Below are 23,958 nucleotides of genomic sequence, written 5' to 3'. Positions count from 1 at the left end.
GCTCCGGCCAGCCTGCGTCCATGGCATGGACAATTATACTGCTGAAAGATGACATCGCCGTTGGGGGAGACGTCAAGCATGAAGGGATGTAGATGGTTCAAAGCTGACAGCCTGTCTTCGATTACTACCACAGGTCGCGTGCAAGCGCAGGAGGATGTCTCCCACAGCATAACACTGCTCCGGCCAGCCTGCATCCGTGGCACAGACAATTATACTGCTGAAAGATGACATCACCATTGGGGGAGACGTCAAGCATGAAGGGATGCAGATGGTTCAAAGCTGACAGCCTGTCTTTGATTACTACCACAGGTCGCGTGCAAGCGCAGGAGGATGTCTCCCACAGCATAACACTGCTCCGGCCAGCCTGCGTCCATGGCATGGACAATTATACTGCTGAAAGATGACATCGCCGTTGGGGGAGACGTCAAGCATGAAGGGATGCAGATGGTTCAAAGCTGACAGCCTGTCTTCGATTACTACCACAGGTCCTGTGCAAGCTCAGGAGGATGTCTCCCACAGCATAACACTGCTCCGGCCAGCCTGCGTCCGTGGCACAGACAATTATACTGCTGAAAGATGACATCACCATTGGGGGAGACGTCAAGCATGAAGGGATGCAGATGGTTCAAAGCTGACAGCCTGTCTTTGATTACTACCACAGGTCGCGTGCAAGTGCAGGAGGATGTCTCCCACAGCATAACAGTGCTCCGGCCAGCCTGCGTCCGTGGCACAGACAATTATACTGCTGAAAGATGACATCGCCATTGGGGGAGACGTCAAGCATGAAGGGATGCAGATGGTTCAAAGCTGACAGCCTGTCTTTGATTACTACCACAGGTCGCGTGCAAGCGCAGGAGGATGTCTCCCACAGCATAACACTGCTCCGGCCAGCCTGCGTCCATGGCATGGACAATTATACTGCTGAAAGATGACATCGCCGTTGGGGGAGACGTCAAGCGTGAAGGGATGCAGATGGTTCAAAGCTGACAGCCTGTCTTTGTTTACTATCACAGGTCCTGTGCAAGCTCAGGAGGATGTCTCCCACAGCATAACACTGCTCCGGCCAGCCTGCGTCCGTGGCATGGACAATTATACTGCTGAAAGATGACATCGCCGTTGGGGGAGACATCAAGCGTGAAGGGATGCAGATGGTTCAAAGCTGACAGCCTGTCTTTGATTACTACCACAGGTCGCGTGCAAACGCAGGAGGATGTCTCCCACAGCATAACACTGCTCCGGCCAGCCTGCGTCCGTGGCACAGACAATTATACTGCTGAAAGATGACATCACCATTGGGGGAGACGTCAAGCATGAAGGGATGCAGATGGTTCAAAGCTGACAGCCTGTCTTTGATTACTAACACAGGTCGCGTGCAAGCGCAGGAGGATGTCTCCCACAGCATAACACTGCTCCGGCCAGCCTGCGTCCATGGCATGGACAATTATACTGCTGAAAGATGACATCGCCGTTGGGGGAGACATCAAGCATGAAGGGATGCAGATGGTTCAAAGCTGACAACCTGTCTTCGATTACTACCACAGGTCCTGTGCAACCTCAGGAGGATGTCTCCCACAGCATAACACTGCTCCGGCCAGCCTGCGTCCGTGGCACAGACAATTATACTGCTGAAAGATGACATCACCATTGGGGGAGACGTCAAGCATGAAGGGATGCAGATGGTTCAAAGCTGACAGCCTGTCTTTGATTACTACCACAGGTCGCGTGCAAGCGCAGGAGGATGTCTCCCACAGCATAACACTGCTCCGGCCAGCCTGCGTCCGTGGCACAGACAATTATACTGCTGAAAGATGACATCGCCGTTGGGGGAGACATCAAGCGTGAAGGGATGCAGATGGTTCAAAGCTGACAGCCTGTCTTTGATTACTACCACAGGTCGCGTGCAAGCGCAGGAGGATGTCTCCCACAGCATAACACTGCTCCGGCCAGCCTGCGTCCATGGCATGGACAATTATACTGCTGAAAGATGACATCGCCGTTGGGGGAGACGTCAAGCATGAAGGGATGCAGATGGTTCAAAGCTGACAGCCTGTCTTCGATTACTACCACAGGTCCTGTGCAAGCTCAGGAGGATGTCTCCCACAGCATAACACTGCTCCGGCCAGCCTGCGTCCGTGGCACAGACAATTATACTGCTGAAAGATGACATCACCATTGGGGGAGACGTCAAGCATGAAGGGATGCAGATGGTTCAAAGCTGACAGCCTGTCTTTGATTACTACCACAGGTCGCGTGCAAGTGCAGGAGGATGTCTCCCACAGCATAACAGTGCTCCGGCCAGCCTGCGTCCGTGGCATGGACAATTATACTGCTGAAAGATGACATCGCCGTTGGGGGAGACGTCAAGCATGAAGGGATGCAGATGGTTCAAAGCTGACAGCCTGTCTTTGATTACTACCACAGGTCCTGTGCAAGCTCAGGAGGATGTCTCCCACAGCATAACACTGCTCCGGCCAGCCTGCGTCCGTGGCACAGACAATTATACTGCTGAAAGATGACATCACCATTGGGGGAGACGTCAAGCATGAAGGGATGCAGATGGTTCAAAGCTGACAGCCTGTCTTTGATTACTACCACAGGTCGCGTGCAAGCGCAGGAGGATGTCTCCCACAGCATAACACTGCTCCGGCCAGCCTGCGTCCGTGGCACAGACAATTATACTGCTGAAAGATGACAGCGCGATTGGGGAAGACGTCAAATGTGAAGGCATGCAGATGGTTCGAAGCTGACAGCCTGTCTTCGATTACTACTACAGGTCGCGTGCAAGCTCAGGAGGATTTCTCCCACAGCATAACACTGCTCCGGCCAGCCTGCGTCCGTGGCACAGACAATTATACTGCTGAAAGATGACATCACCATTGGGGGAGACGTCAAGCATGAAGGGATGCAGATGGTTCAAAGCTGACAGCCTGTCTTTGATTACTACCACAGGTCGCGTGTAAGCGCAGGAGGATGTCTCCCACAGCATAACACTGCTCCGGCCAGCCTGCGTCCATGGCATGGACAATTATACTGCTGAAAGATGACATCGCCGTTAGGGGAGACATCAAGCGTGAAGGGATGCAGATGGTTCGAAGCTGACAGCCTGTCTTCGATTACTACCACAGGTCCTGTGCAAGCTCAGGAGGATGTCTCCCACAGCATAACACTGCTCCGGCCAGCCTGCGTCCGTGGCACGGACAATTATACTGCTGAAAGATGACATCGCCGTTGGGGGAGACATCAAGCGTGAAGGGATGCAGATGGTTCGAAGCTGACAGCCTGTCTTCGATTACTACCACAGGTCGCGTGCAAGCTCAGGAGGATGTCTCCCACAGCATAACATTGCTCCAGCCAGTCTGCGTCCGTGGCACGCTGCACGTTTCGAGCCGCCGTTCACTTCGATGACGGCGTTTGTGGAGACGATCACCGACCTAGTTTAGCAGAAATGTGAGTCACCCGAAGAACCAACACGTTTCCAGTGATCGACGTCGAATCCCGATGCTCCCGTGCCCACTGCAATCGTAACTTACGATGTCATTGGGTCAACATCTGAACACACAAGGATGGTCTGTAGTGGAACTACGTGTTCAACAATACACTATGAAAGGCGTGTTACAAACGCTTGTAACACAGATCGCTGTCGATCCTACTTTACAGATCAGACAAGCTTACGAACCCCGCGTTCAGTGTAGAGTCGTGGACATCCAGCCATTTAGCACTTAGTGGCGGTTCCAATGTCCTTTTACCTTTTCCCGTAGATGCTCACGACTGCAGCACGTGAACATTCGGCCAGCTTCGCCGTTTTCGAGTTTCTCGTTCACACGCTCTGCGTAATAATAATCTGCCCTTTGACAGAGGCGCCTATCTCAAAGGATTTCCCCATTTGCAGCCCATATCTTCGCTAGGGTCATCCCCCACCTGTGTCTGCCCCGCTTACAAACTTTTGTTACCGTGCCACGATCCCACAATGCCACCAGGCAGTATCCAACGTCGCGACGGACAGAGGTCACAATGATTTGGCTGATCAATGTATTTGTCCAGAATATAATCGCTGGAAGGCGCTGTACAGCGCCAGCGTGTCCACCTCCACTGCCAGGTCGCAAGGACCGCTCTGCGGAATGGACGATGTTGTCTCCTGTATTGTAGTGTACGCCACGAAGAGTTTTCTCCATTTTGGCGAATAGGTCGTAACCAAACGGACTCATGTTAGGTGAATATGGGGATTCAAAAATGGCTCTGAGCACTATGGGACTTAATTGCTGAGGTCATCAGTCCCCTAGAACTTAGAACTACTTAAACCTAACTAAGGACATCACACACATCCATGCCCGAGGCAGGATTCGAACCTGCGACCGTAGCGGTCGCGCGGTTCCAGACTGTAGCGCCTAGAACCGCACGGCCACCCCGGCCAGCTGAATATGGTGATTGTTCCAATATCTCACACAGCCACATATTCAGGATCTGGTTCAAAAAATGGCTCTGAGCACTATGGGACTTAACATCTATGGTCATCAGTGCCCTAGGACGTAGAACTACTTAAACCCAACTAACCTAAGGACATCACACAACACCCATCTATGGTCACCAGTGCCCTAGGACGTAGAACTACTTAAACCTAACTAACCTAAGGACATCACACAACATCCAGTCATCACTAGGCAGAGAAAATCCCTGACCCCGCCGGGAATCGAACCCGGGAACCCGGGCGCGGGAAGCGAGAACGCTACCGCACGACCACGAGCGGCGGACTATGCAGGATCTCCTGGTCAGTATTCGACAAGCGGCATCGTGCACTGTCATGGAGGATGGTGGGATGCAGCCCGTCAGCGACCCACATACAACAGGGAGGCAGCGAGTTCAGTTGTCATGTCCATGGGACGTTCATCCCGTCCCATCTCGGATGACATCCCTGGTTTCCCGAAACACTTTCACCCACCACAATGTTGCATCACGACACGCACCACGCATTCCCAGAAAGCATTGTTGTGTGCTCTCGCCATGTGCTACTTCAATCTAGATCCATGCATGTTTAGGTCGTTCGAACTGAAGTCGCACCCTTTCAGACAGTACACACAGCAACTAACTCAAACACAGCGGTCGCCGCTCACTGCAGATGACCTATTATCAGCGCGCATGCCACTCTATGCACATCTTTCACGTTACAGTAATGTTTCCACTACTTTTTATCCAACTGTAGTATACACTCGTGGAAATGGAAAAAAGAACACATTGACACCGGTGTGTCAGACCCACCATACTTGCTCCGGACACTGCGAGAGGGCTGTACAAGCAATGATCACACGCACGGCACAGCAGACACACCAGGAACCGCGGTGTTGGCCGTCGAATGGCGCTAGCTGCGCAGCATTTGTGCACCGCCGCCGTCAGTGTCAGCCAGTTTGCCGTGGCATACGGAGCTCCATCGCAGTCTTTAACACTGGTAGCATGCCGCGACAGCGTGGACGTGAACCGTATGTGCAGTTGACGGACTTTGAGCGAGGGCGTATAGTGGGCATGCGGGAGGCCGGGTGGACGTACCGCCGAATTGCTCAACACGTGGGGCGTGAGGTCTCCACAGTACATCGATGTTGTCGCCAGTGGTCGGCGGAAGGTGCACGTGCCCGTCGACCTGGGACCGGACCGCAGCGACGCACGGATGCACGCCAAGACCGTAGGATCCTACGCAGTGCCGTAGGGGACAGCACCGCCACTTCCCAGCAAATTAGGGACACTGTTGCTCCTGGGGTATCGGCGAGGACCATTCGCAACCGTCTCCATGAAGCTGGACTACGGTCCCGCACACCGTTAGGCCGTCTTCCGCTCACGCCCCAACATAGTGCAGCCCGCCTCCAGTGGTGTCGCGACAGGCGTGAATGGACGGACGAATGGAGACGTGTCGTCTTCAGCGATGAGAGTCGCTTCTGCCTCGGTGCCAATGATGGTCGTATGCGTGTTTGGCGCCGTGCAGGTGAGCGCCACAATCAGAACTGCATACGACCGAGGCACACAGGCCAACACCCGGAATCATGGGGTGGGGAGCGATCTCCTACACTCGCAGTACACCACTGGTGATCGTCGAGGGGACACTGAATAGTGCACGGTACATCCAAACCGTCATCGAACCCATCGTTCTACCATTCCTAGACCGGCAAGGGAACTTGCTGTTCCAACAGGACAATGCACGTCCGCATGTATCCCATGCCACCCAACGTGCTCAAGAAGGTGTAAGTCAACTACCCTGGCCAGCAAGATCTCCGGATCTGTCCCCCATTGAGCATGTTTGGGACTGGATGAAGCGTCGTCTCACGCGGTCTGCACGTCCAGCACGAACGCTGGTCCAACTGAGGCGCCAGGTGGAAATGGCATGGCAAGCCGTTCCACAGGACTACATCCAGCATCTCTACGATCGTCTCCATGGGAGAATAGCAGCCTGCATTGCTGCGAAATGTGGATATACACTGTACTAGTGCCGACATTGTGCATGCTCTGTTGCCTGTGTCTATGTGCCTGTGGTTCTGTCAGTGTGATCATGTGATGTATCTGACCCCAGGAATGTGTCAATAAAGTTTCCCCTTCCTGGGACAATGAATTCACGGTGTTCTTATTTCAATTTCCAGGAGTGTATTATCAGCGCGCATGCCACTCTATGCACATCTTTCACGTTACAGTAATGTTTCCACTACTTTTTATCCAACTGTAGTATATTTAAATTTCACTGAAAAGTCAAAGAAACTGGTACACCTGCCTAATATGGTGTATGGTTCAAAAATGTTTCAGATGGCTCTGAGCACTATGGGACTGAACTTCTGAGGTCATCAGTCCCCTAGAACTTAGAACTACTTAAACCTAACCAACCTAAGGACATCACACACATCCATGTCCGAGGCAGGATTCGAACCTGCGACCGTAGCGGTCGCGCGGTTCCCGACTGTAGCGCCTAGAACCGCTCGGCCACGCCGGCCGGCAATGTATGGTGTATGACCCCACCAGCATGCAGAAGGGCCGCAGAACGACGAGGTATGGACTCGACTGACGTCTGAAGTAGAGCTGGAGGGAACTGACACCATGAATCCTGCAGGGCTGTCCATAAATCGGTAAGAGTACGGGGGTTCTCTTCTCGACAGGACGTTGCAAGGCATCGCAGATATGCTCAATAATGTTCATGTCTGGAGAGTTTGGTGGCCAGCGGAAGTGTTTAAACTCAGAAGAGTGTCCCTGGCATGGAGGTAAAAATAAGAGGAGTTGTCATGACGTCACAAACTTGAAGCCGACCCAAGTGAAGATCCGCCATGTTAGCTACCCCAAAACATTCGCTTCTGGTGGTTTGATTCCGTGTAGTCGTGAAGTGTTTCGATAAAAAAAATGCCGGCTTGCGTCGCTTATGGATGTACTAATCGTTCTGATTGTAGTCTAAAGTTTAAACAAATCACATTTCATTCGTAAGTGTACTTATTTAAGCGCTGTTTTCGTATATATACTTGAAAAGGAGTTTTGCTATTTGGGGAGCAAAATAACTGATGATGGTCGAAGTAGAGAGGATATAATATGTAGACTTGCAACGGCAAGGAAAGCGTTTCTGAAGAAATTTGTTAACAACGAGAATTGATTTAAGTGTCAGGCAGTCGTTTCTGAAAGTATTTGTATGGAGTGTAGCCATGTATGGAAGTGAAACATCGACGACAAGGAGAGAATAGAAGCTTTCGAAATGTGGTGCTACAGAAGAATGCTGAAGATTAGGTGGGTATATCACTACTAATATTGAATAGAATTGGGGAGGAGTTTGTGGCACAACTTGACTAGAAGAAGGGATCGGTTGGTAGGACATGTTCCGAGACATCGAGGGATCACCAATTTAGTATTGGAGGGCAGCGTGGAGCATAAAAATCGTAGAGGAAGACCAAGAAATGAATAAACTAAGCAGATTCAGAGGGATGTAGGCTACAGTAGGTACTGGGAGATGAAGAAGCTTGGACAGGATAGAGTAGCATGGAGAGCTGAATCAAACCAGTCTCAGGACTGAATTTCTGTGATTTGACTTTAGATTTCCTATCAATCCAACACGAAGAACTCTCTGGAGGTGAGCAATACACTGGGTTTTCAGTGTTTGGTTATTCCGAAGTAACTGAAAAGTCCTGGCAAGAAACATCCTGGAAATGGGGACTAATGTTTTAAAATGCGATAATTTGATATAAAAGTAACGTAACTACATGTAGTTAATTAAATCTTCAGTAAAATGTGTGGAACACCTGTTACAGTGGTTAAATTATAAGTACTTAAAGGGTTGCATATTTGTTAAAGCAATGTTCCCTATCTAATTCCAGGCTAATTCACTTTGTTGTCGTGTTACCCTGTAGATTGCTGCTATTTGCCACACTGAATGTCACTTGGAAGGCACAATTTAAGAACAAAGCAGATGTGTAAACTACAATGGGCCTGACAATCTTAAATTTCGTTCTTTTTCTTCGTAATTTAACGAATCTTTCATTTTATGTCATGACAGCTGGCTTGTTTATATCATCCTTGCATACATCTATGGGACACCAAAGGAAATAAGGTAAGTTTATTGCAAACTTGAACATTTAAAATTTGCATTTGACTTTAAAATGCAACGAATACAAATCGGTGCCTCTAAACTATCAATCATTGCTTTTGGAGTTCTGGCTTTATCAATTATCGACACAAACACAATGAAAGTGAATAGAAATGGATTACGAAAGAACGCTTTTCATAGCACATACTTCTCTTCTCGGTTTTTCGAAGTGTATAAACAAAAAGGAATTATAGTACTGAGGCCAGAAGCGTCATATTTTCGTGTCGTATTACTGTATCGAATACGCATTTAAGACCAGAAAAACGTTTGAAGTTGCGTTCCTTATGCTGTGTTGTTCTCTAAAACAGTGTAACATTTACTATATAACATAAATATCACGTGCACAAGACAGAAATAACGAACAAGAACCAATTGTAAACACTCCTCTGCTAATGTTTTGGTGGATCCAACATGGCGGCAGGCGCCGCCCATTGGCTTCAAAACAATGTACGGCGTAAGTCTGTAGCGCCATCTTCCCTTATTCTACCTCCATGGTCCCTGGAGCCACTCTATAGCAAACTTTGGAAGTGTTGGGTGTCGCAATCTCCTCTTTGAATTGCCGAAGTCCGTCGGAATGCACAATGGACATGAATGGATGCAGCTGATCAGACAGGATGCTTACATACGAGTCACCTAAGAGTCGTATCTAGACTATCAGGGATCCAATAGCACTCCAACTGCACACGCCCCACACCATTACAGAGCCTCCATCAGCCTGAACAGTCCACTGGCGATATGCAGGGTCCGTGGATTCATGAGGTTGTCTCCATACCCACATACATCCATCTGGTCAATACAATTTGAAACGAGACTCGTCCGAGCAGGCAACATGTTTCCAGTCATCAACAGTTCAAAGTCGGTGCTGACGGGCCCAGGCGAGGCGTAAAGCTTTGTGTCGTGCAGTCATCAAGGGTGCACGAGTGGTCCTTCTGCTCCGAAAGCCCATATCGATGACGTTTCGTTGAATGGTTCGAAGGCTGACACTTGGTCCAGCACTGAAATCTGCAGCAATTTGTGGAAGGGTTGCACTCGTGTCACGTTGAACGACTCTCTTCAGTCATCGTAGGTCCCGTTCTTGCAGGTTCTTTTTCCGCCCGCAGCTATGTCTGAGATTTCATATTTTACCGAATTCCTGATATTCATGGTACACTCGTGAAATGGTCGTAGGGGAAAATCCTCACTTTATCTTTACCTCGGAGATTCTGTGTCCTATCTCTCGTGCGCCGACTAAGTCACCACCTTCAGACGCACTTAAATCTGGATAACCTGCCATTTTAGCAGCAGTAACCGATCTCAGTAATTAAAACTTCCGGGCTAAGAGGCCGTGGTCCAATAGTAGAAATACTTCTCCCTGACGTTTCGTTGCCAGCTGCGGGCAACGTCATCTGAGGTGAGTCTACGACTGGCTGCTAGGCCGTGGAGCTCCTGTTTATATAGAGCGTGTAGAGGGCACCACCACTCGTCACGTGTTGTCAACAGTAAAACTACACTCCTGGAAATTGAAATAAGAACACCGTGAATTCATTGTCCCAGGAAGGAGAAACTTTATTGACACATTCCTGAGGTCAGATACATCACATGATCACACTGACAGAACCACAGGCACATAGACACAGGCAACAGAGCATGCACAATGTCGGCACTAGTACAGTGTATATCCACCTTTCGCAGCAATGCAGGCTGCTATTCTCCCATGGAGACGATCGTAGAGATGCTGGATGTAGTCCTGTGGAACGGCTTGCCATGCCATTTCCACCTGGCGCCTCAGTTGGACCAGCGTTCGTGCTGGACGTGCAGACCGCGTGAGACGACGCTTCACCCAGTCCCAAACATGCTCAATGGGGGACAGATCCGGAGATCTTGCTGGCCAGGGTAGTTGACTTACACCTTCTAGAGCACGTTGGGTGGCACGGGATACATGCGGACGTGCATTGTCCTGTTGGAACAGCCACATGCCACGGTAAACTAGCTGACACTGACGGCGGCGGTGCACAAATGCTGCGCATCTGGCGCCATTCGACGGCCAACACCGCGGTTCCTGGTGCGTCCGCTGTGCCGTGCGTGTTATCATTGCTTGTACAGCCCTCTCGCAGTGTCCGGAGCAAAGTATGGTGGGTCTGACACACCGGTGTCAATGTGTTCTTTTTTCCATTTCCAGGAGTGTATCTCTGGCTGGCTTCATTACTCTCGATTAATTACTGAAGACGCCGGCCGTGAAAGCCTACACACTATGATGAGTAACCGATCTAACAACTGCGCCATACACTTTTTGTTTTATATAGGCGTTGCCGACCGCAGCTCCGTATTACGCCTGTTAACATATCTCTGTATTTGAATACAAGTGGTTCAGATGGCTCTGAGCACTATGGGACTTAACTGCTGTGGTCACCAGTCCCCTAGAACTTAGAACTAATTAAACCTAACCAACCTAAGGACATCACACACATCCATGCCCGAGGCAGGATTCGAACCTGCGACCGTAGCAGTCCCTCGGCTCCAGACTGTAGCGCCTAGAACCGCTCGGCCACCCCGGCCGGTATTTGAATACACATGCCTCTACCAGTTTCTTCGGCGCTTCAGCGTTGGAGGCTCCCTGTTGCAAGATATGAAATGTTTCCAGCTTTTATTTCAGCTTTGCATTTCACAAAGCCCCATGTACAAAGCAAAAACAATGTGCATCAAACTGGTGTAATTAGTGATGACACTTGGCCTTAGTTCCATAACTTTCCATTTCGTATTCGTGCTAGAAAAATTTATCACCAGAATAATGAATAGAAGTCAGGATGATTTCAACAACTTTCATTTTCCAATTCATATCTTTCATCTTCCAAATTTAGTACAACATGGTTCCCCATACATTTAAGGAGTCTATTTACTTCTGCCATGCATAAAATAGCACACAGCTCTTTGTTAGAATAAATGTTAAAAGCCTTTTTTCAATGACATTAGCACATTTCTCTAATAGGAAAAGTAGGTTAAGCTGGCATAAACTCATAGGTTGGCTTGAACACTGCAAAGGCTTAGTGACCCTAGTCCTACTGAATGTCTTACGGCTCTGCTTTCTATAAAATGCGCGTCCATTCTTATTATTTCCTCTTGACTCTTGTACATATTGTATATTACCCGTCTCTCCCTATAGCTTACCCCTATTTTTCTCAGAATTTCGAATAGCTTGCATCATTTTACATTGTCGACGCTCTCTCCAGATCGCCAAATCCTATGAACGTGTCCAGATTTTTCTTTAGTCTTGCTTCCATTATCAATCGCAACATCAGAATAGCCTCCCTGGTGCCGTTACCTTTTCTAAAGCCAAATTGATTGTCATATAACACGTCCTCAATTTTCTTTTACATGCTTCTATATATTATTCTTGTCAGAAACGTGGATGCACGAGCTGTTAAACTGATTGTGCAGTAATTCTACCACTTGCCAGCTCTTGCAGTCTTCGGAATTGTATGGATGATACACTCCTGGAAATGGAAAAAAGAACACATTGACACCGGTGTGTCAGACCCAACATACTTGCTCCGGACACTGCGAGACGGCTGTACAAGCAATGATAACACGCACGGCACAGCGGACACACCAGGAACCGCGGTGTTGGCCGTCGAATGGCGCTAGCTGCGCAGCATTTGTGCACCGCCGCCGTCAGTGTCAGCCAGTTTGCCGTGGCATACGGAGCTCCATCGCAGTCTTTAACACTGGTAGCATGCCGCGACAGCGTGGACGTGAACCGTATGTGCAGTTGACGGACTTTGAGCGAGGGCGTATAGTGGGCATGCGGGAGGCCGGGTAGACGTACCGCCGAATTGCTCAACACGTGGGGGGTGAGGTCTCCACAGTACATCGATGTTGTCGCCAGTGGTCGGCGGAAGGTGCACGACCTGGGACCGGACCGCAGCGACGCACGGATGCACGCCAAGACCGTAGGATCCTACGCAGTGCCGTAGGGGACCGCACCGCCACTTCCCAGCAAATTAGGGACACTGTTGCTCCTGGGGTATCGGCGACGACCATTCGCAACCGTCTCCATGAAGCTGGGCTACGGTCCCGCACACCGTTAGGCCGTCTTCCGCTCACGCCCCAACATCGTGCAGCCCGCCTCCAGTGGTGTCGCGATAGGCGTGAATGGAGGGACGAATGGAGACGTGTCGTCTTCAGCGATGACAGTCGCTTCTGCCTTGGTGCCAATGATGGTCGTATGCGTGTTTGGCGCCGTGCAGGTGAGCGCCACAATCAGGACTGCATACGACCGAGGCACACAGGGCCAACACCCGGCATCATGGTGTGGGGAGCGATCTCCTACACTGGCCGTACACCACTGGTGATCGTCGAGGGGACACTGAATAGTGCACGGTACATCCAAACCGTCATCGAACCCATCGTTCTACCATTCCTAGACCGGCAAGGGAACTTGCTGTTCCAACAGGACCATGCACGTCCGCATGTATCCCGTGCCATCCAACGTGCTCTAGAAGGTGTGAGTCAACTACCCTGGCCAGCAAGATCTCCGGATCTGTCCCCCATTGAGCATGTTTGGGACTGGATGAAGCGTCGTCTCACGCGGTCTGCACGTCCAGCACGAACGCTGGTCCAACTGAGGCGCCAGGTGGAAATGGCATGGCAAGCCGTTCCACAGGACTACATCCAGCACCTCTACGATCGTCTCCATGGGAGAATAGCAGCCTGCATTGCTGCGAAAGGTGGATATACACTGTACTAGTGCCGACATTGTGCATGCTCTGTTGCCTGTGTCTATGTGCCTGTGGTTCTGTCAGTGTGATCATGTGATGTATCTGACCCCAGGAATGTGTCAATAAAGTTTCCCCTTCCTGGGACAATGAATTCACGGTGTTCTTATTTCAATTTCCAGGAGTGTATTTCTCCGAAAGTCAGATGGAGTACCTCACAGTAGGTGGCAGCACAACGCATCTAATATGAAAAACATATACTTTTGGGGGTGTCCGGATACTTTTGATCACATAGTGTACGAATAAATCGAAAAAGAAATGATTGTCGGATGAACTGATTCAGCATACAGGAAAGTCATAATAAACTTCGGAGAAAACAATGTGAAAAGTCGTTTTGTCGCCAGTTCCCACCATGATTTTAGAAATTCTGATGGAATGTTATTTATCCGTTCTGCCTTATTTGATCACAAGTCAACCAAAGCTCTCTTAAATTCTGATTCAAATACTGGATTCCCTTCTAAATCGACTCATTTTTTTTCTATTACATCAGACAAATATTCCCCTTCGTAGAGGCCTTCAACGTACTCTTTCCACCTATCAGCTCTCTCCTCTGCACTTAAAAGTGGAATTTCCATTGCACTTTTAATGTTACCACCTAGGTTTTAATTTCACCGAAGTTTATTATGACTTTCCTGTATGCTGAATCAGTTCATCCGACAATCATTTCTTTTTCGATTTATTCATACACTATGTGATCAAAAGTATCTGGACACCCCCAAAAGTATATGTTTTTCATATTAGGTGCGTTGTGCTGCCACCTGCTATGAGGTACTCCATTTCAGCGACCTCAATAGTCATTAGGCATCGTGAGAGAGCAGGATGGGGCGCTCCGCGGAACTCACAGACTTCGAACGTGGGCAGGTGACCGGGTGCCACTTGTGTCATACGTCTGTACGCGGGATTTCCACATCCCTAAACATCCATAGGTCCACTGTTTCCTATGCGATAGTGAGGTGGAAACGTGAAGGGACACATTCAGCGCAAAACTGTGCAGGCCGACCTCGTCTGTTGACTGACAGAAACCGCCGACAGTCGAAGAGGGTCGTAATGTGTAATAGGCAGACATCTACCCAGATCATCACACAGGAATTCCAAACTGCCTCAGAATCCACTGCAAGTACTATGGCAGTTGGGCGGGGGCTGAGAAAACGTGGATTTCATGGTCGAGAGGCTGCTCATAAGCCACACATCACGCCGGTAAATGCCAAACGACGCCTCGCTTGGTGTAAGGAGCGTAAACGTTGGACGATTGGACAGTGGGAAAACGTTGTGTGAAGTGACGAATCACGGTACACAAAGTGGCGATCCGATGGCAGGGCGTGGGTATGACGAAGCCCCGGTGAACCTCATCTGCCATCGTGGGTCGTGGCAACAGTAAAATTCGGTGTCGGTGGTGTTATGGTGTAGTCGTGTTTTTCATGGAGGGGGCTCGCACCCCTTGTTGTTGTGCGTCGCACTATCACAGCACAGGCCTACATTGATGTTTTAAGCACCTTCTTGCTTCCCACTGTTGAAGAGCAATTCGGAGATGGCGATTGCACCTTTTGATAATGCACGGCCTGTGGCGGAGTGGTTACGCGACAATAACATCCCTGTAATGGACTGGTCTGCACAGAGTCCTGACCTGAATCCTATAGAACACCTTTGGGATGTTTTATAACGCCGACTTCGGGCCAGCCCTCACCGACCGATACCGATACCTCTCCTCAGTGCAGCACTCCGTGAAGAATGGGCTGCCATTCACCAAGAAACCTTCCAGCACCTCATTGAACGTATGCCTGTGAGAGTGGGCCGCGCGGAGTGGCCGTGCGGTTTGAGGCGCCATGTCATGGGTTGTGTGGCTCCTCCCGCCGGAGGTTCGAGTCCTCCCTCGGGCATGGGTGTATGTGTTGTTCTTAGTATAAGTTAGTATAAGTAGTGTGTAAGTCTAGGGACCGATAACATCATCAGTTTGGCCCCTTAAGAATTCACACACATTTAAACATTTTTAAAGTGGAAGTAGTCATCAAGGCTGAGAGTGGGCTAACGCCACACTGAATTCCAGCATTAGCGATGGAGAGCTCCACGAACTTGTAAGTCATTTTCAGCCAGATGTCGGGATACTTTCGATCACATAGTGTATTTTTCATGTAGCCATTTCGTCTTAGCTTCCCTGCACTTCCAATTTTTTTGTTCCTCAGCGACTTGTATTTCTGTATTCCTGAGTTTCATTGTACATTTTCGTACTTTCTTCTTTCAGCGATCAACTGATGTGTTTCTTCTGCTACCCATAGTTTCTTGCAGTTACCTTCTTTGTACTTACGCTTTTCTTTCCTACTTCTGCGATTGTCCTCAACTGTACTGCCTACTGAGCTATTCCTCATTGCCGTATCTAGCATGACACGTAACTCCAAATCACTTGCTCCACCCATCCAGTATCCACTCTTTAACCAACTCAGGGGTCACTTACCATTAATTACAGAAATGTGAGGCTCGTGCTGCTCGACCAAAACTCCCAACATACGGCTACTGTGCTAGATGGACTGCCAGTAGCACTTTGGAGCACACGAGTGTTTCCTTCCACCGTTATCCTGTGATTTTTTTACAGCCACCCTTCACAATTCTCAGCGATCCCTGTCCATCTTTATATGAGGTCTACCTGGTCTTGGTTCAGCTGTAATTGTTCCTTTGTGTTTCCAGTTCATTATCTTGTCACCAACAGTCGACTTAGACAGCATTTGCAGGGCCCCTGGTGAATGAATTTTTTACTTGGGTGACATCCAATGACCTGTCTACACTCAAAGTCACTAAGCTCTCCTGACAAACCCATGCTCTTGTTACTGCTTCTGTACTGACAACACAATGCTCCAGGTCTCCTTCAATCCTGCTGGCTCAGTGGCTTGTGACGTGTAGAGGTTAATTCCACATTAAACAGCGATGTTGACGTAGGCTTGATCTGATAGTGTAATAGAAAGGTTCCTTTCACTTTCATACTGTGGTGATGGTTATTAATCAAAACAGGTAGTGATACCAAAGGACATATTCTCAACAGCTGTTGACAACTGCATTCAAAAGACCGTTGAACTAACTTTTGGACTTTGTCTACTGAAATTCAGAATAATGAGTAGACCATTACAATTCCGAGGTCAGATGAATTACAGTCCAAGAAAATTCCGCCAAAAATATTTGATGTAAAATTATAAATTAGGACTAATTGTATCAAAAGTATGGTAATACAGATTACTGTGGTGTCACCGCCACACACCACACTTGGTAGGTGGTAGCCTTTAAATCGGCCGCGGGCCATTGGTATACGTCGGACCCGCGTGTCGCCACTGTCAGTGATTGCAGACCGAGCGCCACCACACGGCAGGTCTAGAGAGTCGTCCTAGCACTCGCCCCAGTTGCACAGCCGACTTAGCCAGAGATGGATCACTGACAACTACGCTCTCATTTGCCGAGACGATAGTAGCATAGCCTACAGCTACGTCATTTGCTACGACCTAGCAAGGCGCCATAGCATTTGATATTATTTTATATTGTGGTTATAACATGTACCGTCAAGAGAGATGTTCTACAATTGTGGATTAAAGTTAAGTAAGTATTACATCAACTACGTACTTTATTTGCAACTATTAATTCCTTTAACTGTTCCAGACCTCACGCCAATCTGCGTGAGCTTAACGCGTGCCTTTCGGCTTCCTCTCATTGTGACTTGGCTGTCTTGCCAAGTCACAACAATTACAATAATTAATTTTATCATAAGTCACCCATTTGTATTCATTTTCGTTGTTTTGGTGCCAACATTTCACGGCACATACGTTCTGAGGGGGACCTCATTGCAAGAAGTTGTATATGCTCGCACAGAGGTTACTGTAGAATTCATTTGAAATGAAAATATGAAATCCTACAATTAGAAGACCTTTAATGAATTTTGTAGAGATAGTGGACAAAGAAGTGTGAAATGTAATAAAAGAAAGAAGAATACAATTTGCACTTTGATTTTTAACCAAAGTGAGAACCCGATTCTTCCACATATGTTATTGGGAGTAAAAAAAGAGAGTTCAGTGCCATCTACAAAATTGCAGCTAAATCAGTAAATGCTCAAGTCTAAAATTATGTACTCAGGAAGCTTTCGGTTTAAAAAAATAGTTAGGAAACACGTATTAAACAGATATGCGAATGTAAGGTGAGAGCGGTGGTAAATTACGATAATCCGTACGCGTATGAAGGACAGCGTCCTGTCTTGGCTGGCTCATTACCGCCCAGCCCAAAAACACTAAGAATAGAAACTTGAAATTTGGACAGAGTGTTGATCTTATAGTGCAGACGTCGCTTAAGAAGAAAGTATTCGAAATTTCACTCCTAAGGGGGTGAAATAGAGGAGGAAAGAATTTTGAAAATATGTCGCCATTAAGGCAATTTTGAAGCTAGATCCCCGAAAATGTGTATCTGTTTTCTCTACCGGAAATAATAAAATATATGTTTCACCTGATTTTGGAAATTTAACCTCTATGGCCGTGAAATAGTGCCTGAAAGTTCCTTTAAATAAGTCGTTATTAAAGAACTACTACAGTATTTTCAAGGCATATCTATAAAAATTGGTATTTGACTTCTTAGTTACAAAAAAAGTACGTGTTGTACTGGTTTTGGAAATCCAACCGCTAAGAGGGTGGAGTAGGGGTTGAAAATTTTTAAGAAAATATTTGGTTATATTACACTACTACCCATCAAAATTGCTACACCACGAAAATGACGTGCTACAGACGCGAAAATTAACCGACAGGAAGAGGATGCTGTGATATGCAAATGATTAGCTTTTCAGAGCATTCACACAAGGTTGGCGCCGGTGGCGACACCTACAACGTGCTGACATGAGGAAAGTTCCCAACCGATTTCTCATACACAAAAAGCAGTTGACCGGCGTTGCCTGGTGAAACGTTGTAGTGATGCCTCGTGTAAGAGGAGAAATGCGTACCATCTCGTTTCCGACTTTGATAAATGTCGGATTGTAGCCTATTGCGATTGCGGTTTATCGTATCGCGACATTGCTGCTCGCGTTGGTCGGGATCCAATGACCTTTATCAGAATATGGAATCGGTGGGTTCAGGAGGGTAATACGGAACGCCGTGCTGGATCCCAACGGCCTCGTATCACTAGCAGTCCAGATGACAGGCATCTTATCCGCATGGCTGTAGCGGATCGTGCAGCCAAGTTTGCAAGACAACAACCATCTGCATGAACAGTTCGACGACGTTTGCAGCAGCATGGACTACCAGCTCAGAGACCACGGCTGCGGTTACCCTTGACGCTGCATCACAGACAGGAGCGCCTGCGATGGTGTACTCGACGACGAACCTCGGTGCACGAATGGCAAAACGTCATTTTTTCGGATGAATCCAGGTTCTGTTTACAGAATCATGATGGTCGCATACTTGTTTGGCGACATCACGGTGAACGCATATTTGAAGCGTGTATTCGTCATCGCCATACTGGCGTATCACCCGGCGTGATGGTATGGGGTGCCATTGGTTACACGTCTCGGTCACCTCTTGTTCGCATTGACGGCACTTTCAAGAGTGGACGTTACAATTCAGATGTGTTACAACCCGTGGCTCTACCCTTAATTCGATCTCTGCGAAAACCTACATTTCAGCAGGATAATGGGCGACCGCATGTTGCAGGTCCTGTACGGGCCTTTCTGGATACAGAAAATGTTCGACTGCTGCCCTGGCCAGCACATTCTTCAGATCTCTCACCAACTGAAAACGTCTGCTCAATGGTTGCCGAGCAACTGACTCATTACAATACGCCAGTCACTACTCTTGATGACCTGTGGTATCGTGTTGAAGCTGCATGGGCAGCTGTACCTGTACACGCCATCCAAGCTCTGTTTGACTCAATGCCCAGGCGTATCCAGGCCGTTATTACGGCCAGAGGTGGTTATTCTGGGTACTGATTTCTCCAGATCTATGCACCGAAACTGCGTGAAAATGTAATCACATGTCGGTTCTAGTATAATATATTAGTCCAATGAATACCCGTTTGCCATCTGCATTTCTTCTCGGTGCAGCAATTTTAATGGCCAGTAGCGCAAAATATTATTAAGCTAAAACTTTTCAAGTGGTATTTTTACTTCTCGGTTAGATAGAAAGAAGTGTGTGTAAGGGGATGATAGTTTCTATGGAAATATCACCACAAATCGCAAAAGGCACAACAAAAACCTTGGTCTGCAGCTACCAGAGTTGCTCTTTGATCATAAGCACAGTGGCAAAGGACCATCGTTGTATGCCTTTAATTATCGTGAATAGTTTAGAAGGTGTTGCAGTTTGTGAACAGCGAAAATATTCGCTTGAAGATAAAAAAAAACTCTGTACTGACCACAACAGCCTACGCAAGCGAAGCAACGGGCGCTACACCAGTCAGACATAAAACAAAAACCATTCATATGATTCACAAGACTGACTACAGAAGGTTGGTTTAAATGCTTTTCGTACAATTATAGAACTGAAGCTCATTTGAATATAATACAAAAATACTCGCAACAACCATCCCGAAAAGAGAGGATTTACACATTTCATATCTGTACCAGATTACAAGAAAATGTTATTTCTGAATATTCTCTTCTGGCATACAGCTATAAGAAATTTCATTTTATAAAGCGACAGATTTCTTACGTTATAAAATACGTCTTGTCAGACCACAAATATGCATCTTGTGACAGCCTCTTCCACCGGGTGCACACTTTCTGTATCACGTCCACCAGCTCACTGAAAGACATGTGAGAAAAGATTTTTATCAGTATCTCGTCCGGCAGGTCATCAATGCTAACACGCCAGGCGTCCAAGCTGCATGCTGTGCTGTCAGGCACATCGCAAACACTCGCTTCCAACTCTTGTTGGGACTGCAGTTTGACTGCACTGCTGAGACCGGAACAGACAGCTGAGAGAGATGCTTGGCTCGATGTACTACTCGAACACGCTTCATCATCTGGCGCGTAACACCCTTCACTTTGTTCAGGTTCTGAAGTTGTATCACTGCTGAATTCACTTTCATCGCTCAGGGAGCTGCAACGTGTTGGGTAGGAGCCCATGACATGGACATCCGTTAGAAATACTTGTTGGCACTGTAAATAGGAGAGAAAACGTTACAAAAACATATTAGAAATAAAAAATGGAGAACTTACATAAATACTGTCGTTCTTAACACAGTGTCAAAGCACCATAGAAAAACAGCAGTGCTAGCTATACAGACTGTCATCACAAGTGTACAGGTTGTAGGATAGTATGGTTCAAATGGCTCTGAGCACTATGGGACTCAACTGCTGTGGTCATAAGTCCCCTAGAACTTAGAACTACTTAAACTTAACTAACCTAAGGACAGCACACAACACCCAGCCATCACGAGGCAGAGAAAATCCCTGACCGGGCCGGGAATCGAACCCGGGAACCCGGGCGTGGGAAGCGAGAACGCTACCGCACGACCACGAGATGCGGGCTGTAGGATAGTAGATTACACAATCTCCTTCCTTTGGTGATTTTGTAGGATGATATACACTGAGATGCCAAAGGTGATGGGAGACCTCCTGATACCCTGTGGAACCTCCTTTTCCCCAGCATAGTCCAGCAAGACTACGTGCCATGGACTGAACAGGTCGTTGGAAGTCCCCTGCAGAAATACTGAGCCATACTGCCTCTATAGCCGTCCATAGCTGCGAAAGTATGGCCAGTGCCGGATTTTGTGCACGAACTGATCACTCCATTATGTTACATAAATGTTCGATACGATTCACGTCGGCCAATATGGAAAGCCAATTCATTTGTTCGAGTTGTCCATGTTGTTGTTGTGGTCTTCAGTCCTGAGACTGGTTTGATGCAGCTCGCCATGCTACTCTATCCTGTGCAAGCTTCTTCATCTCCCAGTACCTACTGCAGCCTACATCCTTCTGAATCTGCTTAGTGTATTCATCTCTTGGTCTCCCTCTACGATTTTTACCCTCCACGCTGCCCTCCAGTACTAAATTGGTGATCCCTTGATGCCTCAGAACATGTCCTACCAACCGATCTTCTAGTCAAGTTGTGCCATAAACTCCTCTTCTCCCCAATTCTATTCAATACCTCATCATTAGTTATGTGATCTACCCGTCTAATCTTCAGCATTCTTCTGTAGCACCACATTTCGAAAGCTTCTATTCTCTTCTTGTCTAAACTATTTATCGTCCATATTTCACTTCCATACATGGCTACACTCCATACAACTACTTTCAGAAACGACTTCCTGACACTTAAATCTATACTCGATGTTAACAAATTTCTCTTCTTCAGAAACGCTTTCCTTGCCATTGTCAGTCTACATTTTATATCCTCTCTACTTCGACCATCATCAGTTATTTTGCTCCCCAAATAGCAAAACTCCTTTACTGCTTTAAATGTCTCATTTCCTAAACTAATTCCCTCAGCATCACCCGAGTTAACTCAACTACATTCCATTATCCTCGTTTTGCTTTTGTTGATGTCCATCTTATACCCTCCTTTCAAGACACTGTCCATTCCGTTCAACTGCTCTTCCAAGTCCTTTGCCATCTCTGACAGAATTACGTCATCGGCGAACCTCAAAGTTTTAAGTGTCGATAATGTTCTTCAAACCAATCACAAACAACTGCGGCCTGGTGACATGTTTGGGACCATGAGCTCTATGAATTGTTACAAATACTCTCCAAATAATCAAAAAATAACCATTTGCAGTCAATGGTCGGTTTGACAGAGAACCCGCTCCATTCCACGTAAGCGAAGCCAACAGCATTATGGTTCCTTGTGCAGTCTGCGTCATACTGGAAACCCCCCATTAGCTGTTGCCAAAGGAAAGCGGGAAACATGTGACCAGGCCACGGTTTTCCAGTCCTCTAGTATCCAACCGATGTGATCATGAGCGCAGGTGGGGCGCTGCGGGCGATGTCGTGATGTTGACAAAGGCACTCGCGCTACTGCCACAGCCCATCAATGCCAAATTTCACCGCTCTGTCCTAACACATACGTTCGTCGTACGTCCCACTTAGATTTTTTTCGGTTATTCCACGCAGTGTTGCTTGTCTGTTAGAACTGACAACTCTACGCAGACGCCGCTGCTCTCGGACGTTAAGTGAATGCGGTCAGCCACTGCGTTGCCCGTGGTCAGAGGTAATGACTGAAATGTGGTATTCTCGGCGGACTCTTGACACTGTGGATATCGGAATATTGAATTACCTGACGATTTCCGAAATGGAATGTCCCATGTGTCTACCTCCAAGTACCATTCCGCGTACAGAGTCTGTTAATTCCTGTCGTGCGGCCATAATCACGTCGGAGAGCCTTTCACATGAATCACCAGAACAAATGACAGTTTCGCCAATGCACTGCCCTTTTATACACTCCTGGAAATTGAAATAAGAACACCGTGAATTCATTGTCCCAGGAAGGGGAAACTTTATTGACACATTCCTGGGGTCAGATACATCACATGATCACACTGACAGAACCACAGGCACATAGACACAGGCAACAGAGCATGCACAATGTCGGCACTAGTACAGTGTATATCCACCTTTCGCAGCAATGCAGGCTGCTATTCTCCCATGGAGACGATCGTAGAGATGCTGGATGTAGTCCTGTGGAACGGCTTGCCATGCCATTTCCACCTGGCGCCTCAGTTGGACCAGCGTTCGTGCTGGACGTGCAGACCGCGTGAGACGACGCTTCATCCAGTCCCAAACATGCTCAATGGGGGACAGATCCGGAGATCTTGTTGGCCAGGGTAGTTGACCTACACCTTCTAGAGCACGTTGGGTGGCACGGGATACATGCGGACGTGCATTGTCCTGTTGGAACAGCAAGTTCCCTTGCCGGTCTAGGAATGGTAGAACGATGGGTTCGATGACGGTTTGGATGTACCGTGCACTATTCAGTGTCCCCTCGACGATCACCAGTGGTGTACGGCCAGTGTAGGAGATCGCTCCCCACACCATGATGCCGGGTGTTGGCCCTGTGTGCCTCGGTCGTATGCAGTCCTGATTGTGGCGCTCACCTGCACGGCACCAAACACGCATACGACCATCATTGGCACCAAGGCAGAAGCGACTCTCATCGCTGAAGACGACACGTCTCCATTCGTCCCTCCATTCACGCCTGTCGCGACACCACTGGAGGCGGGCTGCACGATGTTGGGGCGTGAGCGGAAGACGGCCTAACGGTGTGCGGGACCGTAGCCCAGCTTCATGGAGACGGTTGCGAATGGTCCTCGCCGATACCCCAGGAGCAACAGTGTCCCTAATTTGCTGGGAAGTGGCGGTGCGGTCCCCTACGGCACTGCGTAGGATCCTACGGTCTTGGCGTGCATCCGTGCGTCGCTGCGGTCCGGTCCCAGGTCGACGGGCACGTGCACCTTCCGCCGACCACTGGCGACAACATCGATGTACTGTGGAGACCTCACGCCCCACGTGTTGAGCAATTCGGCGGTACGTCCACCCGGCCTCCCGCATGCCCACTATACGCCCTCGCTCAAAGTCCGTCAACTGCACATACGGTTCACGTCCACGCTGTCGCGGCATGCTACCAGTGTTAAAGACTGCGATGGAGCTCCGTATGCCACGGCAAACTGGCTGAC

At 48.3% G+C, this 23,958-nt stretch overlaps 1 protein-coding gene across 3 annotated transcripts in view; it reads right to left on the bottom strand.

Annotated features, from left to right (window-relative positions):
* Window positions 1-23,958, bottom strand: part of LOC126109715 (F-box/LRR-repeat protein fbxl-1-like) — a 141,812-nt gene that overhangs the window by 88,081 nt on the left and 29,773 nt on the right. For 2 of the 3 annotated variants that reach the window (XM_049914769.1, XM_049914770.1), the window contains exon 2: window positions 19,998-20,446. The exons of the other annotated variant lie outside the window; for it this stretch is intronic. In XM_049914769.1, coding sequence (XP_049770726.1) covers window positions 19,998-20,413 — 416 coding nt within the window. In that variant the 5' untranslated portion in view covers window positions 20,414-20,446. The remainder of the gene's footprint in view (window positions 1-19,997; window positions 20,447-23,958) is intronic. 3 annotated transcript variants of the gene reach the window in all.

The sequence above is a fragment of the Schistocerca cancellata genome, chromosome 12 (assembly GCF_023864275.1).
Source record: "Schistocerca cancellata isolate TAMUIC-IGC-003103 chromosome 12, iqSchCanc2.1, whole genome shotgun sequence".
Lineage (NCBI taxonomy): Eukaryota > Metazoa > Arthropoda > Insecta > Orthoptera > Acrididae > Schistocerca > Schistocerca cancellata.
The sequence above is the reverse complement of the archived record's forward strand: the minus strand, read 5'-3'. Positions and strand labels throughout refer to the sequence as shown.